Source organism: Neofelis nebulosa, chromosome 2, assembly GCF_028018385.1.
Source record: "Neofelis nebulosa isolate mNeoNeb1 chromosome 2, mNeoNeb1.pri, whole genome shotgun sequence".
NCBI classification, from domain to species: domain Eukaryota; kingdom Metazoa; phylum Chordata; class Mammalia; order Carnivora; family Felidae; genus Neofelis; species Neofelis nebulosa.
The window spans coordinates 34274274-34295447 of NC_080783.1; the positions used below are offsets into that span (position 1 = coordinate 34274274).

At 34.8% G+C, this 21174-nt stretch overlaps 1 protein-coding gene across 7 annotated transcripts in view; it reads left to right on the forward strand.

The window, feature by feature from the left end:
• C2CD6 (C2 calcium dependent domain containing 6) overlaps positions 1-21174 on the forward strand; it is a 150162-nt gene that overhangs the window by 24191 nt on the left and 104797 nt on the right. For 4 of the 7 annotated variants that reach the window (XM_058709186.1, XM_058709130.1, XM_058709168.1 and 1 more), the window contains exons 2-5: positions 3436-3522; positions 6456-6507; positions 7904-8049; positions 15676-15798. In XM_058709186.1, the coding sequence (XP_058565169.1) occupies positions 3436-3522; positions 6456-6507; positions 7904-8049; positions 15676-15798 (408 nt within the window). Of the gene's footprint in view, positions 1-2123; positions 2204-3435; positions 3523-6455; positions 6508-7903; positions 8050-15675; positions 15799-21174 lie in introns of those variants that run through there. The other 3 variants (XM_058709160.1, XM_058709176.1, XM_058709150.1) reach the window with 3 other exon arrangements.

Sequence of the window (21174 nt, forward strand, 5' to 3'; positions counted from 1 at the left end):
ACAAATGAGGAAATTGTTTCTAAGTTTTTAAAGTGTGATACCTTGAGCTTGTAGGGATCATAGCACATTTGCACACACACAAAATTACATTAGATGAAAATATTTCCAATAGTTTTCAAAATATTCTCCACATTAGTTCATTTCAAAAAGATAGTTATTTTGATACTCATTAAAATGTAACTACCCTACTCTGAAAAGACAGATTAAGAAATACATATTTTAAAACATTTGCTAGTTTACATACTGCTGATAAATCTTTGTCATTACAAAAAAGTTTATATGGAACATTTGTCTTTTTTTTTTTTTTTTTTTTTTTTAATTTATTTTTGGGACAGAGAGAGACAGAGCATGAACGGGGGAGGGGCAGAGAGAGAGGGAGACACAGAATCGGAAACAGGCTCCAGGCTCCGAGCCATCAGCCCAGAGCCTGACGCGGGGCTCGAACTCACGGACCGTGAGATCGTGACCTGGCTGAAGTCGGACGCTTAACCGACTGCGCCACCCAGGCGCCCCAACATTTGTCTTTTTGTAAAACCAAAGTACATGGTAAGTCTTTATGTTTGCCAACTTTTAAAAATATTTTGCCATGAAATTTTTTATGATCAGCTCTTGTCTATTTGTAAAGCACACAATATGTTACTTAAGGTAGTGTGAATTGGTCAATACACTTAACTGGCAAATGAAATATCCAGAACTCATGAAGGCAATGATATGCGCCTCTCTGAACATCAAACTCACACTTTGCCTCAGAATATTTGTCTACTGCTTATAGTCAGTTATATATGCTTACTTTATGGTTAAAGAAAATTGTTAAATTCTAATATTTTTTTTTCCATACTCTAGGGGATAATCCCTGGGCTCTGCTGTGAATGTCATTGTTTCATGGGAACAGAACCACAGAGGGTGAAAGAGAGTCATTGCTCCTGAGCTTGGGCGGGGAAAAGAGGACTTAAATATTTTATAGAGTTAATAATTCCAGGCACTTGTAGTTTGCACAATGAATGGGAGGGTCTGAGCAATCAAATTAAGTTATTCTTTTTCCCATGTAGGAGATCTTGGTTCAATAAAGAAAAAATAAAGAGGGGCGCCTGGGTGGCGTAGTCGGTTAAGCGTCCGACTTCAGCCAGGTCACGATCTCGCGGTCCGTGAGTTCGAGCCCCGCGTCAGGCTCTGGGCTGATGGCTCGGAGCCTGGAGCCTGTTTCCGATTCTGTGCCTCCCTCTCTCTTTGCCCCTCCCCGTTCATGCTCTGTCTCTCTCTGTCCCAAAAATAAATAAAAAACGTTGAAAAAAAAAAAAAAAAAAAGAAAGAAAAAATAAAGATAAAATTCTGTTTTTTCAGCAATTGTTTTTCTTTTTTTTTTTAAGAAATGGAAGGCATCTATGTTGTTTTTTTTTAAATTTTTAAAAATGTTTGTTTATTTTTGACAGAGAAAGAGAGAAAGAGAGAGAGAGAGCTCATGAGCGGGGGAGGGGCAGAGAGAGAGGGAGACACAGAATTGGAAACAGGGTCCAGGCTCTGAGCTATCAGCACAGAGCCCAACGCGGGGCTCGAACTCACGGACCGCGAGATCGTGACCTGAGCTGAAGTCGGATGCTCAACCAACTGAGCCACCCAGGCGCCCCCAGCAATTGTTTTTCTTATAGAGAAGCAATAATTGTTTTCTTCACTTATCTCTCTTAAACTCCAGGCTGAACTTATTAAAGGCAAGAACACTTCAAAGGAGAATCAGCACAGTGCCAGGCATATAGTTATGCCAGCACATTAGTAAATGTTAATTAACGTAAGGACATTAATTAAGGTTTCCATTAGGGCTAGGAAGTAGAAATATATGGGGGAAAAGGTAAGTGTGTAGGCTGGTGGATTTTCAAAGAAAACTAGAACAGAGGAGAGTAGTCAAAAAAGTCACTGGGGATGAAATACAGAGAACAATGTGAGTGAATGTACAGAGGTATTGCGAGAGACTTTTATTCAAGGGGCTTTGACTAAGGGGCCTTTCATAGTGGAAGGCATAGTGGAATTAACTGAAATAAAAATTCTCTGCAGGTTCAGGAAAAATTCTAGGTGGTATAAGTAGGCCTTATGAGACTAGTCTTCAGAACTTTTACTCAAGATTCTGATGGAATTTTGGCAAAGAATTGTTTTGCTTGTGTTGCTGTCACTGAAGACAACTCTGCTCAGATGAGGAAGGAAAAGTAAAGAGGTAGTGATCTGAGGGGCAAGGCAATATTTTTGCCACATAATTAAGGATAAATTGAGAATCAGTATTCTAAAGGAATTACTCCCCCTCCCCAATTATTTTGTATTTATTAAAAACCACATTCAAAGTAGACTTCCATAATAAGAGGGTCCATAGAAAGTTGAGAGTCCACATTAAATACACATGTAATGTACCACAGTTTGATAGTTTTGTTACAACATAGTGGTTGTCACTCAGTTATCTTAAACTACAAATTATACAAATACATAAAAATCATATATATAAAGTCCATTAAACCAGTCAGATGCAGCGATGGCAATGATAGCAAAATGATCTAGGACATATACAACAAGTTTTTTCAGTACAACCAAAGTGTTTGTTATTTACTTTGAAGCAAAAATTTCAACATAACTAGGGATTTATTATATACATCAAAACAGAACAATTCTTAAAAAGACACATACCAACAGACTCCTGGGAAGTTAATGTTTATAAGTAAGGCCATACTGATTCAAGTTAGCAAAAGTTGGGGATAAATACAATTCTCCTTTCAGGTTAGGTTTTTAGTAGGTTTTTCCCTAGTTCCTTTGCCTTTCCCCTCCATTCACTTTAATGCTCTTTCTCTTTTAAAATCTATACTAAAATGTCTTGAAATTTTTAAAAGCTAACCATCATGTGTAGTGACCAGAGCCCTTAAGAACAAAGTTAAATTCAACCCACAAATATCAGTTAGTGAAATTACTCTGGAGGAAATCACACAACTAAGAACCAAAGCCATTTGCCCACTGCTCCATTCCTATGTACCTACTATTCCAAAGGATTAAATTCCAATTCCTTCAGTGGCTGATGAACTGGGTGAATATTGGGATAACTTACTTGCAAGCACGATCACTGTCCTCTGTGGGATATGGTCTCAAGTCCATGTCAGATTGAGACTAAGATGTGGTAATGATGGTCAGTTTTAGTTAGCAAGGAGAGTTCATTATTCATGGTATCATACACTTCTTTCCTCTCTCATGACTCCTTTAATGATCTTATATTTAATTGTTTACGTTTTGCTTCTCTGTTAACTTATTGATAAACTTATTGAGGGTAGGGATGAGTTTTCTAGTTATATTCTACTGCCTAGACTAATACCTGATAAATACTAGATACTCAAAATATTTGTTGAAGTAAACTTTTATCTAGTTTTTGTTTGCCCCCTAAAGTCTTATATTAATTTATTTACATTGTAGATGCTGAGAAAAACTCTTAGAGGGTCTGAAAGTGAAGAACTGGAAGTAACACCTCAAGTTCCAACTTTGGTACCATTTGGGGATGTGGTATGTGTGACTAATCCTTAGTAAACCTGTACAAATTATTTCTTACTTTATGTGAAGACTAGTTAACATTTATTATTTGATTCTTAAAAAGTATATGTAGAAAATATTTCTGATAACATATTTGTAAATTTTTCATTTTTTCATTGAGTTAGAAAAGCATTCTAATCACTGAAATTAGGGAAAACATCTTGATTCACAGGCAAAAAAAATGTTTTCTAATTCAAAAACTGAATTCCCAAACTCTAGGTACATCAGAGTCACCTAGGATACTTATTCAAAACATTGATTCTTGGCCCCCTCTTAAAATCTGCTAACTTGGAATCTGAGAATGGGGCCTAAGAATCAGTATTTTTATTGTGCTTGTCAAGTGATTATATTGTCAGATTTAGGAGCCTTTGAGCTACAATTTGAAAATTGACTCCACACCTCTCCCTTATCCCCAAAATAGTAAGTCCCAGGAACAAAAGGGAAACACGCTCATGAATTATACATATACACACAAACACACAGGTAGGATCTAATGTCTATGCTGAGAAGTAGAAAAATCTGTTTTTTCTTTTGGGTACTATGGAGTATAGGACATGAGGATCTATGTATATTTAGAACTAGCAAATGTGGAATTCTTTTACAGCTGTCTTTATTTGTGAACATCATTAGAATAGTTAATGGGTATGAAGTGAGAGTTTCTCTAATCTCTCTTCTCTAGATCCTATCATATACTGTACATTTTTTTAATTAAAAATATGTGATGAATTTAACACCACGTCTTTTTGGGAGAAAAAGTAAGACTGTATTAATATATACTTTTTTCTTTTTCTTTTTCTTTTACAAAATGAGCATTTATCCATGTAATTATATAGCACTTTCCTACATCACAATGAAAGTTGGAGTATAAGCCTTCACTGTCCAAATCTAAACTTAGAAGAAGACTCTTTGAAATGCCTTTGGGCTGTAAGCATGTCCATTATTGTTGACATAGTCACTTCCGTAATCCATACTCTTGAATAGGACTTCTACATTTCTTTTGAACTGGTATTTTGATTTCATTCACACTTCCTAACTTTGTAGTTTGTATTTGCCTTATTTGAATTACATATTGCTAGACATTAATAAACTTCTCTTAAAAGTCAGTTGGAAATATCTGACAGATGTTTGGCATGTGATAGCTCCTCTCAGTGTAGGATTTGTCACATCACTTTCTTTTTGAAACTTCTGTGACTCATTCTGAGGTATTTGGCAAGGTTTGTACATGTGTCTGCAATGATAATTATATCAAAACACTCTATTCCTCATTCTGATAGATCCCTTTTTCAGAAAAAATGGTGAAAAAGCTATCTTAAAATCGGACACATAAAGTGCTTTAGTGAACACCCTTCTTGTTGCTTTACTGTTCTAATGTGTGTTGGGGGGTTGGGTGAAAGTGTTGACATGGTTAGTGCTTTGACCCACAGATGGATCTCAAAATCTGTGGCAACATATGTTACCCATAGCCTGTCAATGGGCATTATTATATTTTTGCCTGTTAAATATTTTTCTGTACTTGAATAGAATTTTTTCTTTTTTATGGTTCTGTTATGTAAAAGTATGAAGAACTATTGAAATATAAAGAAAGTTAGGGTAGTTGTTCATGGCTTCATGTTGAAACACTTGGCAGGCAAGCAATGACTTATGGCAGAATGTTAAAGCGTAGAATTATACAATCTAGAATTGCAGCTATACTTGCCTGTTTTACCTACTTAATGTATAACTCCAGTTTTAAGAAATAAAAACAGTTTGGGGCGCCAGGGTGGCTCAGTTGGTTAAGCATCCAACTTCAGCTTCATGATCTCACAGTTCGTGAGTTTGAGCCCCGCATTGCATTCTTTGCTAACAGCGTGGAGCCTGGAGCCTTCTTCTGATTCTGTATCTCCCTCTCTCTCTGCCCCTCCCCTGCTCACACTCTGTCTCTCTCTCCCTTCTAAATAAATAAACATTAAAAATTTTAAGAAAAAAAATTCGTGGGATCACCTATGGAAGTACCATTTAAAATCCCACCTAGATTGTGTAATATGCATTATACCCCTTTGCATTGGAAAACTTTGAATTTTCCCTTTAAAATAACATTTCATATCTATGTTTCCTTAAGAAGTAGACCACAGTATTATCTTCTCAGGATTTCATCATTCACATACTGTAGTCTTCTAATTAAATATTGAATGCTAATTTTTTTCTGTATTGTTTTAAAGCCATTCCGAATCTGTAAAATTACTTATATACGTTTAAAAATACCATTGGGCCATATATTTTGTTTCACAGTGTTTAATATAATATTGCAGTTGTTTTTACTTGGTTTTTAAGACCAAACATGGATAAATGTATTCAGCTAATAATACATAACAGTATTCAAAAATTCCTGTATTCATTTTATATTTGGTTTCATGCTTTAACACAAGATAGAATTTTCTTTAACATTTAGAAACAACTTGTACAAGAGAAAATGAATGTTTCAGAGCCCTTGGCACAGTATAGTGGATGAATGATTGTTGAGTGAATAAAGTGGTTTTAGGATACTAGATAAAAAAGCTTATCTGAAGCAAGGCATATTTCTTCTTATTATATGCAAGATGCTACATTTTGTCAGTTTTCACCTAATATAAAATAACAATGATTCGAAGAGTGATGGTTGGATTTAAGTTAGTAATGATCCTCTTTTTTTTTCTTCTTTGTGTTCATTTTAGTTTTACTTTGCATAAATCCTGCCTATATTTCTTCTGTATTTCTGTTTTCTGGTGTTTTCCATTAAATAGATATTTCTAATGAGAAACAATATTTTTTTTTAGAAAAAGTAGCAAAGAGGAGCTTTTAAAAATATATATAGTTTGGTTTAGAGTAAAATGGAAAAAAGTTAACTTTTAAAAACTCATGTGCTATGTTTTTATTTTGATTGTTTTTAGGTTGGCTGCCTTGCTATTCATGTAAAGAACTGCAGACATTTCACGCCTAAGAGTATCCTTTCTTTTGATTTAAGAAACATAGCATGATCATGCATCTGTTTCAGTTAAATATTGCTACATTACAAAACACTTCAAGACTTAGTGGCTTAAAACATTAACTATTTTATTATCAATCACTATGTGCATTCACTAGGTGGCAATTCTGCTTCACATTACACAGCAGATGCTGTAGTCATCTGGTAGTTCAGAAGGGCTGGAATATCTAAAATGGCTCATTTACATGTTTGGTGCTTTAGTGAAGATTCCTGGAAGACTGAACTTAGCTGGAAAGCTGAAATGGCTAGACCTTTCTCTCTTTCCATGGAGTCCCAAGGGCTTGTCTTTTCATCATATGTTTTTTCTGCATTAATTTTGATTTTTAAAAAATGTTACCTTAATATATTATTTTGATTACTAAAGTTTTTGATGTCCCCTTAAATTTTGAACCCTGACTGATACCTCTCTTACTCTGTCCTAGACTCAGCCCTGGTCATGTCCACTGCATTTTAAAGTAGTCACAGGGCCAGACTGAAGAATAGAGGAAAATAATCTCCACTTTTTGATGTGCAAAGTGACAAAAAAGCTTTTCAGCTATCTGTAATCCACCTCAATCACCATATAAGTTAAAGGAGAATTATATATCTTAGATGATAATACTAATTATTTCTAAGGAATAATTGTGCTGTTTAAACATTGTTTAAAGGATTTAATTTATCTTGGTGCCTTTACTTAAATGGATTTCTCATTATTAGATTTCTCATCACATAAAACCAGTCTTGTTATGAAGAGTTGGTGTTTGTCTTTTATGTAAAAGTTATTGAAGAGAATTCTATACAAAGAGATTTTAAAATAAAATTAATTAAATCATAAAAACAAAATTGTTTTAATTCATGGAGTGCTATGAAAAATAAAAATATTGTATAGTTTTAATAAGTATATAGTGAAATGAATGAGAGAATAGAAAACTGCTTTAAATTTTGTTGTCTTAATGTTAAAAATAAATTACTCTCAAGTGACTTTTCTGAATTTTTGAATTTCTACATAATTATGCTTAGAGAAGTTTTTAACTATATATTTCAAATATTTAATCACCTTAATAACATATAGAAACATTTGCAAAAAATTATAATGGAAATGTGAGGATAGAAATATAAATGACTAGTATATTAGAAATATTAGAAAATATTAGAAGTGACTAAAGAGTAAGCAATCTTCCTATTTGTGCCTACTATTGATGGGCAGAAATACTATTTTTAAAGACTTTTAAAATTGTTTAATATGCTCTACAATTATCCTATTTATTTGCTTAATTCTTAGGTTTCATCTGAATTGTTTAATGAATTAATTATATAATGTGTTATTGTACCGTTACAATAAAATTTGCTTCCTAAATATCTGTGTATTTTCAGTTGGTTTACAACATTACAGTAATTTGTTCATTCGCATCTCTATAAACAACATTGTAAAATGTACAAAAATGTGTAGCTTGCTACCCCAAAGTGATGAGAAGAACACTATAATTAAGTTTGATGACATAAAGTATTTTTCCATACAGGTAATGTTAAAGTTCTCTTCTAGATATAAAATTGCCTTTTTACAGCTTCAAATAATTTACACTAATTATGTTCTTTTTTTAGGGGATGAGAAAGAAGCAAATGCAGTGTCCTTTTATTGGATATTTTACAGTATTCTGTTTATATACCATGGGCTATATTGGTGTTTTTTAAAGAAACAACTTACTGGAAAATTCATAATCTTGAGGTCTTCTTCCCTAAGATCTTAACTGTCTGCGGTTCTGAGTGTTTATGACACGTGCATTTTTCTCTGTCTTGCTCTTCTCCTCTCATCTACCCTCTTCTACCAGGTCTTAGCTTGGGCTGAAATAACAAATTACCATAGATATGGTGGCCTAAACAACAGTCATTCATTTCTCACCTTTCTGGAGGCTGGGAAGTTCAAATGAGGGTGCTGGCAGATCTGGTGTCTGGTGAGAGCCTGCTTTCTGATTCCCTGATGGCCATCTTCTCATTATATAGTGACATGGCAGAGGGAACAGAGAGATTTTTATGTCTCTTAGAAGGGCACTAATCCAATTCATGAGGGCTCCACCCTTATGACCTAATTGCCTCCCCGACACCCCGCCTATAAATACCATCACACTGGGGAGAAGACTTCAACATATGAATTTTGAGAGGATGCAAATGTTCAGTTCAGAGAGTACCTTTTTTTTTTTTTTTAATTTCCCTCTCTCCTTTCTTCTTATGTAAACCCTAATTGTTTTTGCATGGATTAACTTATTTAGTCTTTATAACAACCCCTCAAAGTATATATACTCTTATTATCCTCATTTTACAGATGAGGAAACAGGTACTGTTAGGTAAAAGAACTTTCTTAAGGTCCTAGAACTAGTAAATAGTGGAGCTGGGAATGGAGTCAGTCTGGCTTCAGACTTCACTTTATTAAACTTCCTCTCACACCAGAGCTTGCTATGCTAAGAATTTGCTTCTTTTTACAGTTAAGCTTCTTAGAATCTTAGGGGCACCTGGGTGGCTCAGTCAGTTAAGCATCACGAGCCTTAATTTCAGCTCAGGTCATGATCTCACCTTTGGTGAAATTGAGTCTGGCATTGGGCTCTGCGCTATCAGAGTGGGATTTTCTCTCTCCTCTCTTTCTCTTCCCCTCCCTGTCTTTGCCCCTCCCCCTCTCTCAAAATCAATATATTTTTTAAAAAGCTTCTTAGAATCTTAAATGTATCTCAAAGTTTTCTTTAAAACAAGCAGCACTGTTTCATTCAGATGTGGGATTCATTGATTAGTTGTTAGTCCTAAAAGTTTTATGACATTGGTTAAATTTTAGTGAAATCTTAGAACATTTCCTCCATGCTGTATATTTTTTAACCTTTAGTTTTAATCTTCAGAATTTTATTTTGCTTAAGTCTTGAGTATTGAAGATAGTTCTTTAAGCATAGTTTACAAAAAAAAAAAACAAAACAAAACAACAAAAAAAAAACCCATGGGGTACCCGGGTGGCTCAGTCAGTTGAGCATCCCATTCTTGATTTTAGCTCAGGTCATGATCCCAGGGTTGTGGGATCAAGCCCCACATCCAGCTCCATACTGAGCGTGGAGCGTGTTAAGATTCTCTCTCTCTGCCTCTGCCCCTCTCCCCCACTTGTGTTCTCTCTCTCTCTCTCTCTCTCTCTCGAAACAAAACAAAACACACACACACACAAAACAGGCATAGTTTTGTTAAAGGTAACCTATGCTATTTCTTTTACTTTGCAAAATAGTTTTCCTGAGCTTGCCAATTTTTCAAGAATTTTGTGGATGTATGTCCACTTAAATAAAAGTTGAAATTAGCACTGGAAAAATAATATAAATTAATAGGGTGCTTATCTTTATAAGCATAATCAAAATCTTTTTATTTATTTAAAGTTTTTTTTTAATGTTTATTTTTGAGAGAGAGAGAAAGAGACAGAGCACAAGCAAGGAAGGGGCAGAGAGAGAGAGGGAGACACAGAATCCAAAGCAGCCTCCAGGCTCTGAACTGTCAGCACAGAGCCCAACATGGGGCTTGAACCCACTAACCATGAGATCATAACCTGAGCTGAAGTCTGATGCTTAACCAACTGAGCCACCCAGGTGTCCCGAAAATCTTTTTCTTTATTTTAATAGGAGCTGTTAGTTTGAGGATATTAAGAGAAGAATTTTAGTGGAATTCTAATAGAAAGTTTGGGAACGACTTAGTAATAACTACATAGAAAACTGCACAAGGGAATGAAGATAAAAAAAGCAAAACACATATTAACTCTAAGAAAATTAAGAAGTGATAGAGAAAAGGAAATATAATCATTGTAATTATATTGTTAAACCCTGAAAAATAGTTATATATACACAATAAATACCAAGTATTAGTCTAACAAAAAGTATGATCTATAATATATTGGAGGAATGAAGGGAAGAGAAATGTAAAATCTGTCGGGGAGGGTGTCGAGCTAATATTTTTCCTCTACAATAAGCAATTAATTGATAGTATCTAAAACTACAAAAAAATCACTTAATATAAGCATGTTACTTTGAAACATTATTTCATGACGAAAACCAGAGATATCCCTTTAAAAGCTTGAAAGGTGGCTTTTGAGGATTTTAGGGGGTGTATAGGGTAGTATTCTAAAATTAAACCCAGGATTTACTTTATAGAGGTATGACTGAATGACAACATGGAATGGAGAGACTAATGCCAGTGAGAGAAGGGAACAAAGGGATACACTACATAGAGCCACAGGGGAAGTATCAAGATGGTCAGGAGACAGAACACAGAAGTGAGGAGAGAGTGAAGGCTAAAACCTCCATTGGGATTTATTTGAGAAAGCAATGCAGGAGAGGGTTAAAAATTTAGGATTGGCTAGCATGAATAATTCCCATAGGCGTTTGGCTGTAGGGGTAGTCTTTAGTTGCTTGGTACCTGGGCCTGGGACGATTTAGGGCAGGGGAAATATTGCCTCCCTGTGAGAGTTAGATGAGTAGTTAGGGCTAAATTTTGGGATTGGTTTGCATATGAAAGATAGTCTTCTATCTAGCTAACCCCTTTTCTATCTCTAGGAATTGGTTAGCCCAGGGAGAGAACATCTGTCTCTGGCCAGCAAGCTTTTTAAGATGTCAAAACATCATAAAATAGAGAAAAAAAAAGATTAAACATGGGAGGAAAACAAAGTTCTTATTTGTTTCAACCATTGTAGAACTATTTGACTTTGAAACTATGTATCACATAACTGGGATAAAATAAAAGAATACATTTTCTACTTTAGGGCTTGAATTTGCTAAAGCTTACAAAATAGATCTAGTTAAAAATAGAAAAAACAACAACAACAATAACAACAAAAGGACTAGTAAGTGGCTTTAATCTAGTTTTTAGGCTTTTTTAGGCTTTTTCTAAGGCTTTAATCTAAAAAGCTATTGAGTAAGTGATGTTAAAACTCATGTTAAAGAATAAATACTAGTGAATTTCTGACTTGGCCATGCTGGAGTAACTGATATCAGATGTACTCTTCTGCTCTAAACAGCCATAAAATTGAGTAACTTATATGAAGGAACTATTTTCTGACATTTAACAAGGGAAATTGGAGGGCTGTAATCCTTAAGAGGAGGGAAGCAGAAGAAGTGAGCTCCACATTTACAACAGCTTTCTGTCTGGCAGTGAATCTGGCATAAGAAACTGAAACCCAGAGGTACTTGGGTGGTTTAGTGGGTTAAGCAGCTGACTTCGGCTCAGGTCATGATCTCATGGCTCCTTAGTTTGAGCTCTATGTCGTCCTCTGTGCTGACAGCTCAGAGTCTGGAGCCTGCCTTGGATTCTGTGTCTCCCCTTCTCTCTGCCCCTCCCCTGCTCATGTGCTTATTCTCTCTCTCTCCTTCAAAAAATACATTTAAAAAATTTTTTAAAAAAGGGAAGTGAAACCAAAGAGTGAGTGATATTGCTTGGTGGAGGAAGCAGAGGCTGAGAGAGGAAACAGATGAAAATTTGGGGCTGCTAAGGTGGCTGGAATTTGTGAGGTGGGGCACTGGAGAGGATGGAGGAGCAGACAAGGAGCCCCAGAAATCTGTATAGTTATTCCATTCAGGTCCTTGGTTGGATCCTATGGTGTGCATATGCAAAGGGAGTTTCTAGGAGGAATTACAGAGAATAGATGCTGGGGAACTGAGAGCTGAATAGAGATTTCAGAAATCACAAATTCAGAGTTATTGGAGTTTTATGCAGCTAACGTGGAGAGATTTTGTTGAACATTACCAGTATTAATCTGAGATCACAGAAAGTCCAAGTGTTAGGAATAAGGATCATGTCTTAAAAGTAAGGGTTAAAACCCCGGTAACCATGGACAAAGGCTGAGATAGGCCCATCATCGAACCAAGCTGTCATAGAATCAAGATGATCTGCCAGCAATTAACTGCCTTCCAGAAAAAAAGTCAAAACTTAGTAAGGGAAGATATAAAAACCCAGAGTCTCTACTGCATAGCCATTATACAATAAAAAGATGCTGCTCATGAGGAAATAAAACCAACAATAAAGGTAAACCCACAGGTGACCCAAATGTTTGAATTAGGAGACAAGAACTTGGTAGCAACTATCATAAATGTGTCAAACTGGAAAAGGAGGACCAAATGGATGATCACAATGGGAAATTTGAAGAAAATGGAAAATCTAAAAACCAAATAGAATTCTAGATCTGAAAAATACAATATTGAAATGAATTCATTTGAAACATTCTGGACAGAGCAGAAGAAAGGATCTGTGAATTGAAAGATAAGTTAGTAGAAATCATTCAAATTGTAGTTCAGAGAGAAAAAAGACTAAAAAAACCCAGAAGAGACCAGTGGGCCATATCACTCAATTTACAGATGTTCAGTTACATCCCAGAAGGAAGATATTTATTAGAGTATTTAGTATTTTAGGTTTTTCTCTGCTAAACATTTTCTAGAAATAATGGAAGACATCAATCAGTAGATTCAAGAAATTCAGTGAAGCTCAAGAAAAAGAAGTACAAAAATGATCATACCTAAGTATATCATAATAAAACTGCCAAAACCCAAAACTAAAGAGAAAATCTTAAAGGTAGCCAGAGGGGAAGAACACAGCATGTTTAGATGAACAACCATAAGAGTAACAACAGACTTCTTATCAGAAACAATGGAGTTCAGGAGATAAAGGAATGCCATCTTTCCAGTGCTGGAAAAAAAAAAAAAATCAACCTAAATTTCTAAATCCAGTGAAAATATTCTTTAAAAAGATGGTGAAAGACAAAAGCTAAGAGAATATGTATCTGAAAGACCTGAATTATAATAAACCTCAAAGGAAGCTTCAAGTTGGAGAGAAATGATCCTAGATAGAAGCCCAGATGCATAGGAAGGAATGAAGAGCACTGGTAATGGTGACTATATGGGTAAAAATAAAAGACTATTAAAAAAGAAAAGACTTTTTAAAATGTTTTCCAAATTTTGAATTTTTACGTAAGGGCTAAATACATTTTTGGTTCTTCAAAATTCCATCAGTAAACAAATTTGCATATCATAGTGTAATATGTATTGAATACCTCTATAAACCATTGAATAGGGCACCAGGTTGACTTAGTTGATTAAGCATCCAGCTTGATTTCAGCTCAGGTCATGATCTCACAGTTTGTGAGATCAAGCCCTACATCGGCTTCTGCATTGGCAGTGTAGAGCCTGCTTGGGATTCTCTCTCTCCCCGCTCTCTCTGCCCCTCCCCCACTTGCTCTTTCCCTCAAAATAAAATAAAATGTAAAAAAAAAAAAAAAACCATTGAGAACTGCTAGTGAATAATTAAAATTTTCTATCAAGACATAATCACATGATTTCACAGTAAATTACCTATGAATGTTGTATATTCATTCTGGTCCTGAATTAAAATATCTCATAATTTACAAATTCTTAAGATCTTGGTATTCTCTTTCTCAGAGAAGACTTTGTTGACGATTGCTCTACAGTAGGTCCTACAGTGATGCTCTATTACAGATAATGATGGTCACAGTGTAACCCTTCCATTTATGTGTTGACCTCCTTTCTCAGTAGCCTGCAGGCTCCCCATGCTCAAGGGCTTTACCTTACTATGCTCTATTATATCTCTGGTGCCTAGAATTCATTAACATTTAACAAATACTTATTGAATTAAAATGTTTTTTTTCCAGAAAGCCAACAATTTAATAAAGGAAACATTTTAATTAAAAAAAATCGTTCTCTAAAAGACTACTAATTGTTTAAAACAAAATAATAATGATGAATGGTAAAATGTGTAGCATATGTAGAAGAAGAATATATGATAAGAGTAGCACAAAGAATGTGGAGAAGAGGGAATCCCTGTGCACTGTTGGCAGGAATGTAAATTGGTGTAGCCACTATGGAAAACAATATGGAGGTTCCTCAAAAATTAAAAATAGAATTACGATATGATCGAGCAATGCCACTTCTGGGTATATATCCAAAGAAAACAAAATCACTATCTCAAAAAGACATCTGCACCTCCATGTTCATTGCAGCATTATTTATAGTAATCAAGACATGGAAACAATCTAGTTGTCCATGGGTGAATGGCTTAAAAAATTTGATACACACACACACACACACAGAGGAATATTATCCACCCATAAAAGGAGATCCTGCCAGTTGTAACAATATGGATGGACCTAGAGGGCATTATGCTAAGTGAAATGAGACAGAGAAAGACAAGTATGATTTCACTTATGTGTGGAATCTAATAGCTCCAAGAAAACAACTTATAGTCACAGAGAACAGATTGGTGGTTGCCAGACGTGAGGTTTGGGGAGTAGGCAAAAGGGTGAAGGTGGTCAAAATGTACAAACTTCCAGTTATAAGTAAGTAATAGCATGGTGACTATAGTTAGTAATACTGTATTGTGTGTTTGACAGCGCTAAGAGAGTTGATCTTAAAAATTCTCTCATTACAAGGAAAAAAATTGTAACTTTGTGCTTATTAGCATTAACTAAATTTACTGTGATAATCATTTCACAATATATACAAATATCATTATGCTGTACACCTAAAAGTAATGGAATATTGTATGCCAATTATATTTTTAAACAAATATTTTTTAAAAGTCCCTAGACTGGAGAATAATGAGATTTTTTTTTCTAATTAGCAAAAGAGTGTGTGAATTTTAAAGGTCACGTAATAGTGATATTGTGTTACAGAGCTCAAGGTTGGGAGAGAATTCCAAGTTGAGATGATGGTATACGTTTTATCAATAAGTTAAGGAACAAAGACTGAAAAGGATGTTGGATATCTTTCGATATTGGGTTTTTGGATTACCTAGATTTGCTGGATTGGATATTGGATTACCTTTTGTAAGATTGTTTCAGTAGAGTGTTGAGGCTAAACCTTTGTGTAGAGTTAAAAAGAGAATGTAGGCAGTGCATATTTCAAAACACTGTAATTGATGTTACATATAAAAAAGATCTTGGTTTTTGTTGACACTAAGGTATATGTGACTGTGAGATTGAAAAGTTATAAAGCTAACAATATATGTAAACATCACTAGGTTGTACACAAAAGTACACAAAAGTATAGTTTATGGATGTATTTACTCAGAAATCATACCTGAAATTCAAACTGAAAATTTAATAATTCTTTTTATATGTGTTTTGTATCAAGATTCCCAGGCGTCAGGATGATGAGCGGAATAATATTTACTTGGAACTGATGAAATATGACAATACAGAAAAATATCCTTTCTTGTTAGGGAGTGTTCAGGTACATCTTTATGAAGTAATTCAGGTATGTATCAAAGTTATTTTTTCACCTTGGTATCACATTGTCCAGTTGGTGTTTGTTATTATTTATCTGTGTCTGATGAACTCCTTGTGGTTTATTATCTACCTTCAAACTCATGTGCTTAGGAAACAATATCTCCCTTGGGCTATATTTAAAAAAAACAAAAGTTTGTAACAGCATAATATTTTTAAAAATTTATTATGGAGAAGGGCAGTGATACCTAAAAGACTAATGAGCATGTTTTATTTTTTTTTTCTGGAATGTTTTTAAGCAGGACTCAAACCACAAACTCTCTTAGTGGACAGTGCAAATTTCAGTTCTTTATCCTTAGCTGGGCTGCTTGCTGTCTGCCCTGTGCATATGTTGTTTAGGGGTCCGCCAGAGTTTGGGACAGGATTTATACACAGAATTTCTGGTTTCTTCTCTCTTGCTTTCTCCTTTGTAGGAGTACCCTCTCACTTTCCAGCAGCCATACTGCTCTGAACTCGAAGGAAGAGAACTAACTGATTAGTGAACAAATATAAACAAACTTAAGGATTTTCAGAAATATTCCTTAGGACACAAAGCAAGGAAGCCTTCAAAGACTAATGGAGTTACATCAAAAGACATAGGAGCCAGATTCCAGGGACTTCTGTTGGCCAATTTCAGGATAATTTGAACATCCAAAAGACCATTACAAATTCTGAATGAGGAAAAATCCATAAATCTTGGTGATCTTAAAAAAAAGAATAGGGGAAGAAAAATGGAATTTTAAAACTTTCAAACAGGAGAATGCCAATTAATAAGTGTAGGAAGAATGATAGAATTACAGATTGACCATTTCTGCAGTTCTTTTTTTTTAATGTTTATTTTTGAGAGAGAAAGAGGGAGGGTCAGAGAGAGAGGGAGACAAGGAATCTGAAGCAGGCTCCAGGATCTGGGCTGTCAGCACAGAGCCCAACGCAGGGCCCAAACTCATGAACTGCAAGATCACGATCTGAGCCAAAGTCCGACGCTCAACTAACTGAGCCACCCAGGCACCCCTTGCAGTTCTTTATAATGAATGATGATTAGTTCAATCAAGACTTACCATTGCTACTAAAAACATTAGGTAAGGGGTTATTGGGGAATAAAATATTTCCATGATGCCACCATTAACAGCCTACAGATTAATTGTTGCAAAGGGCAAAAGATGCCTCTACAATAGAGCAATGTTGTGGTTACTGCTTTAACCAAGAGCTTGAACTTAGTATAAGTAATTGTGGACAATTTAACATCATATGCTTCCTACGGTGGTACAATATGAAGTATACAGCATTACCTATGAATGGTTCTCATCAAAAATGTTTAACCCAAATTTAACGAAGCAGGGTCTAGATCTAACTTTTAGTTTATAGGAATTAGGAGATAGGGAAAAAATTGATACCAAGTTGATATAAGATAAATACATAATGTGGACATACCAGCTTAGATTCCTTAAAAAGTTAAGGTTATTAAAAAAAAATAAAGATGGAGGTAACTGTTCTAGATTAGAAGACACACAGCTTTGATTGAATACAGGTTTGAAAAAGATAAGTTATAAAAAGACCTTCTTGAGACAATTAGGAAAATTTTGAATCTATATCACGTATTAGATAAAACCCTAAAATAACTGTTAATATTCTGAAATGTAATACTGATATTGTGGTTACATAGAAGAATGTCCTTATTTTTATGGTACACAAGGTGAAGATTTAACATTTTGGTATAAAGTGACATGATGGCTGCAACTTATGAATGTGCCTACACGCAGATAAAGCAAGCGTGGCAAAATGTTGAAACAGTTTTTAACAGTTGTTAAATGTTTGAACTTGTTTAATCTAGGTGTAGGGTGTATTGATACTTATTGCTGTAGTCTTTCAGATGATCTATATGTTTCAAAAGTTTCATAATGAGAATTTGGGGGAAATCAGCTTTTTCAGAATATTAACAGGCATCAGACAAAGGAGGAGAGCATACTGACTAATGAATAAGAGTAAGCAGTTGAAGATTCTCAGAAAATTAGGGAGGAAGGATCTTGGAAATGACTAAAATTTCCTCTACTATATAGCAATTTATGCATCAAAAAATGTATATTATTAGTCACATTTTGTTGAAGGGAGTAGGGCATTTGGACTATAGTTGTATGTATAAACTTCTCAGTATTTTTATGATGGTAAAAATTTTTAGATGAAAAATATGACTCACCGTCCCACAATTGTAATATAGCACTTCATTTCTCAGAATTTCATTCCACATCTTTTTAATAAACATAAACAGAAAAATAGAAAATATAAAAAGCACCAAATGCAAATTATAGGACTGAAAAATACAATATCTAAAATCAGAAATTCATTTGATGGATTTAGCAGAATAGAGATGCCAAAGGAAAGACTATTCTTTTTCCTCTTAATTTCTTTAAGATATATTACTATTTAAAAATATAACCTTCATACCACTTTGGGAAGATACACAAATCTTGCAGTTTTATAGGTTCTATAACCTTGCCTTGTGTAGTTTATAATGTTTGTAAATGTAATGCATATGACAACTATAGCATAAACGGTAGGTAGGTGGTGAGCTTTAAAGGACCTATAAAATTATGGGATTTGTGTATTTTTCCCAAAGTGGTACAAAGTAAATGTAATCCAGTTGAAGTTCCTATGCTGTCACCTGGTTCAATCTCCTGCCCTTCCCCCGCCCCCAAAATATAATAATTATCTTAAACTGTACTTATTCCTTTGTTTTTTTTCCATAGTTTTACTACTTATATATAGTTGCAAACTAATATAATTTGTTTCTAAAGTATTATGCTTCTAAGATCAATACAGGTAATCTCATTTGCTGGCGCTCATTATCTCTCTGTTATATACTGTTCCATGTGGAGCATTCCTCATTTTATTTGTCTATAGATTTGTTGATGGACATTTGAATTGTTTTCAGTTTTTACTATTCTCTCTGCTGCAATGAATTTTCTTGAACATATCTTCCAATGCATATCTGAAAAAGTCTCTACATTATGATGAATTGCTCTCTATGAGTCTCTTTGATGCATTGCTACATCGTATGGTAAAGAGACCATTATTATTTAATGGACACAGTCATCAAGGAAAGCAATTTTGGTTATTTTTGGATTTCCCCAAAGAGCTGTATGATTTTAGCTGTGGTGTGTTCAAGATATTCTGTTTCTGTATAATATCTGTCAGTATCCTTTCTATAGGAACTTCTACCTTAATTAAGAATTGTGTCATTTTCCTTATTAGAATTTCTCAGTTACTCACTTTTGGTCAAAACTAAGATCCCAGAAGTACAAAGCTGACCATAAGTGCTTTGGGGGTTTTTGTTTTTAGTTTTTGTTTTGATACAGTTTTATTAGCTGGATGTTGTCTTAGGATGATGACTGTATAATAATAGTTAAACATCTGCATATCAGACAATAGAGGAAAACAAGAACTATGTGACAATTACAAATGTAATAATAAATTTTTTGAATCCACTTTGTATCCATCCCTATTGAAGTAGGTCTAATGGGAGAGTAAGTTGCATGGATGAATTTGGCCCACCTTAAATAGACACGTAGCCTTAAAAAAAACCCAAAAACAAAACAAAACTGTTCTTTTGAGATAATTGTAGATTCAGATGCAGTTGAAAGAAACAATAGAGATCCTTTATCCTTTACTCAGTTTCCTCTGATGGTAACATCTTTCAAAACTATGGCACAGTATCTCAACCGTGATACAGAATGTTTCCACCTCTACCAGGATCCCTCATGTTGCCCTTTTATAGCTACATCTACTTCCCTCCTGCCCTACCCCCTCCTTAACCCTTGGCAACCAACCACTAATGTTTTCCTCCCTTATTTAATTCTCTCATTTCAAGGATATTACATAAATGGAATCACACAGTATGTAACCTTTCATGGTGGGTTTTTTCACTCAGTGTAATTTTCTGGGAAGTCATCCAGGTTGTTCTGTGTTTCACTAGTTCATTCCTTTTCTGCTATTGAGTAACACTACAGGGTGTGAGTGTACCACATTTTTTTTTTTAACAGTTTGCCCATTGGAGGACATCTGGGTTTCCAGTTCTGGGCTGTTCTGATTAAAGTTGTTATAAACATTCATGTATAGGTTTTGGTGCAAGTGCAAGTGTTCATTAATCAGATAAATTTCTGGTTTGTAAGATAGTTGCATGTAGAGTCATTAAAGAAACTGTCAAACTGTTTTCCGGAGTGGCTAGGCCTTGTACATCTTCATCAGAAATGAATGTGCAGTTTCTCACCATCCTCATCAGCATTTGTATTGATGCCATTTTACAGTTTAGCCATTCTGATAGGTGTGTAGTAGTATCTCATTTTGGTATTAATTTGTAGTTCCCTAATAACCAGTAATATTGAACATCTTTTCATGAAGGCCTCTTAATTTATTAATGATTCTACTTTTCCTGAAGTGTTTACCTGGGTATAACAACATGTGTAGGCTACTGTGTAGATAGACTCTACCACACTGGAGAATAAAAGGTCAAGGAGAATATTATAATCTAGAATTATTCTAGTCAACAAATTCATGCTGGTTTGTCTGATCTCTAAAGCTTGAGCTGTATCATTTGAGTCACATGCAGGGGTAAATTATAAACCATTTGTTTTAGTTCTAGAACTGCTAGCTAGGGTAGAATTCGTCATGCAGACTGGTCAAATTTAGAACTTGGATGAATTGGGAAGACCTGATGACCAGACCCAAACTATAGATCATGTTTAGAAGCATGGAAGGGCCATTTTAGTGCAAAACAGTTATTCCACAGGTATACATGAAGAGGCCGCAAATGTATTGTTATGATTACCAGTTATTATCAATTACTTTCTGAATATAATTGGCCTTATTGCGGAGAACAAAGACCTTGAGTTGAATTTTAAAAATCACATAATAGGTTCTACATAGCTTTGTAAAAAAATGATTGATCTGTAGCTTGTATCATGAATCCCTTGTTTCTTCTCATCCCTGATACATCTTGCATTCCTTTGAGGCTCTGGGAGAAAACAGAAACATCAGCTAATTGTTAGGGCCTAGGGTCCAGTTAAGGCATATAAACATATTGGAGTTTATAATATTCCTGTATTGATTATAAAAGGAATGCAAGTAATAATTTTGGGATGAACTCTGGTACTACTTTTGACTATTGGTTTAGCTATATGATCCTTATCAGATAAGCCTAGGACTAGGTGATAAACAGAAAGATGGGTAGTACTGTAATTCTTTGAGAAAGTCAAGAGAGAATTTGAAGGTGTGAAATATTGTTAGACTAATGCCTTGTAAAGCATCATACCTTTGAGTATCTGTCTCTCTATACCTTTGAGTAGTTTAGCATTGCCCCCACCTCCACCCCACC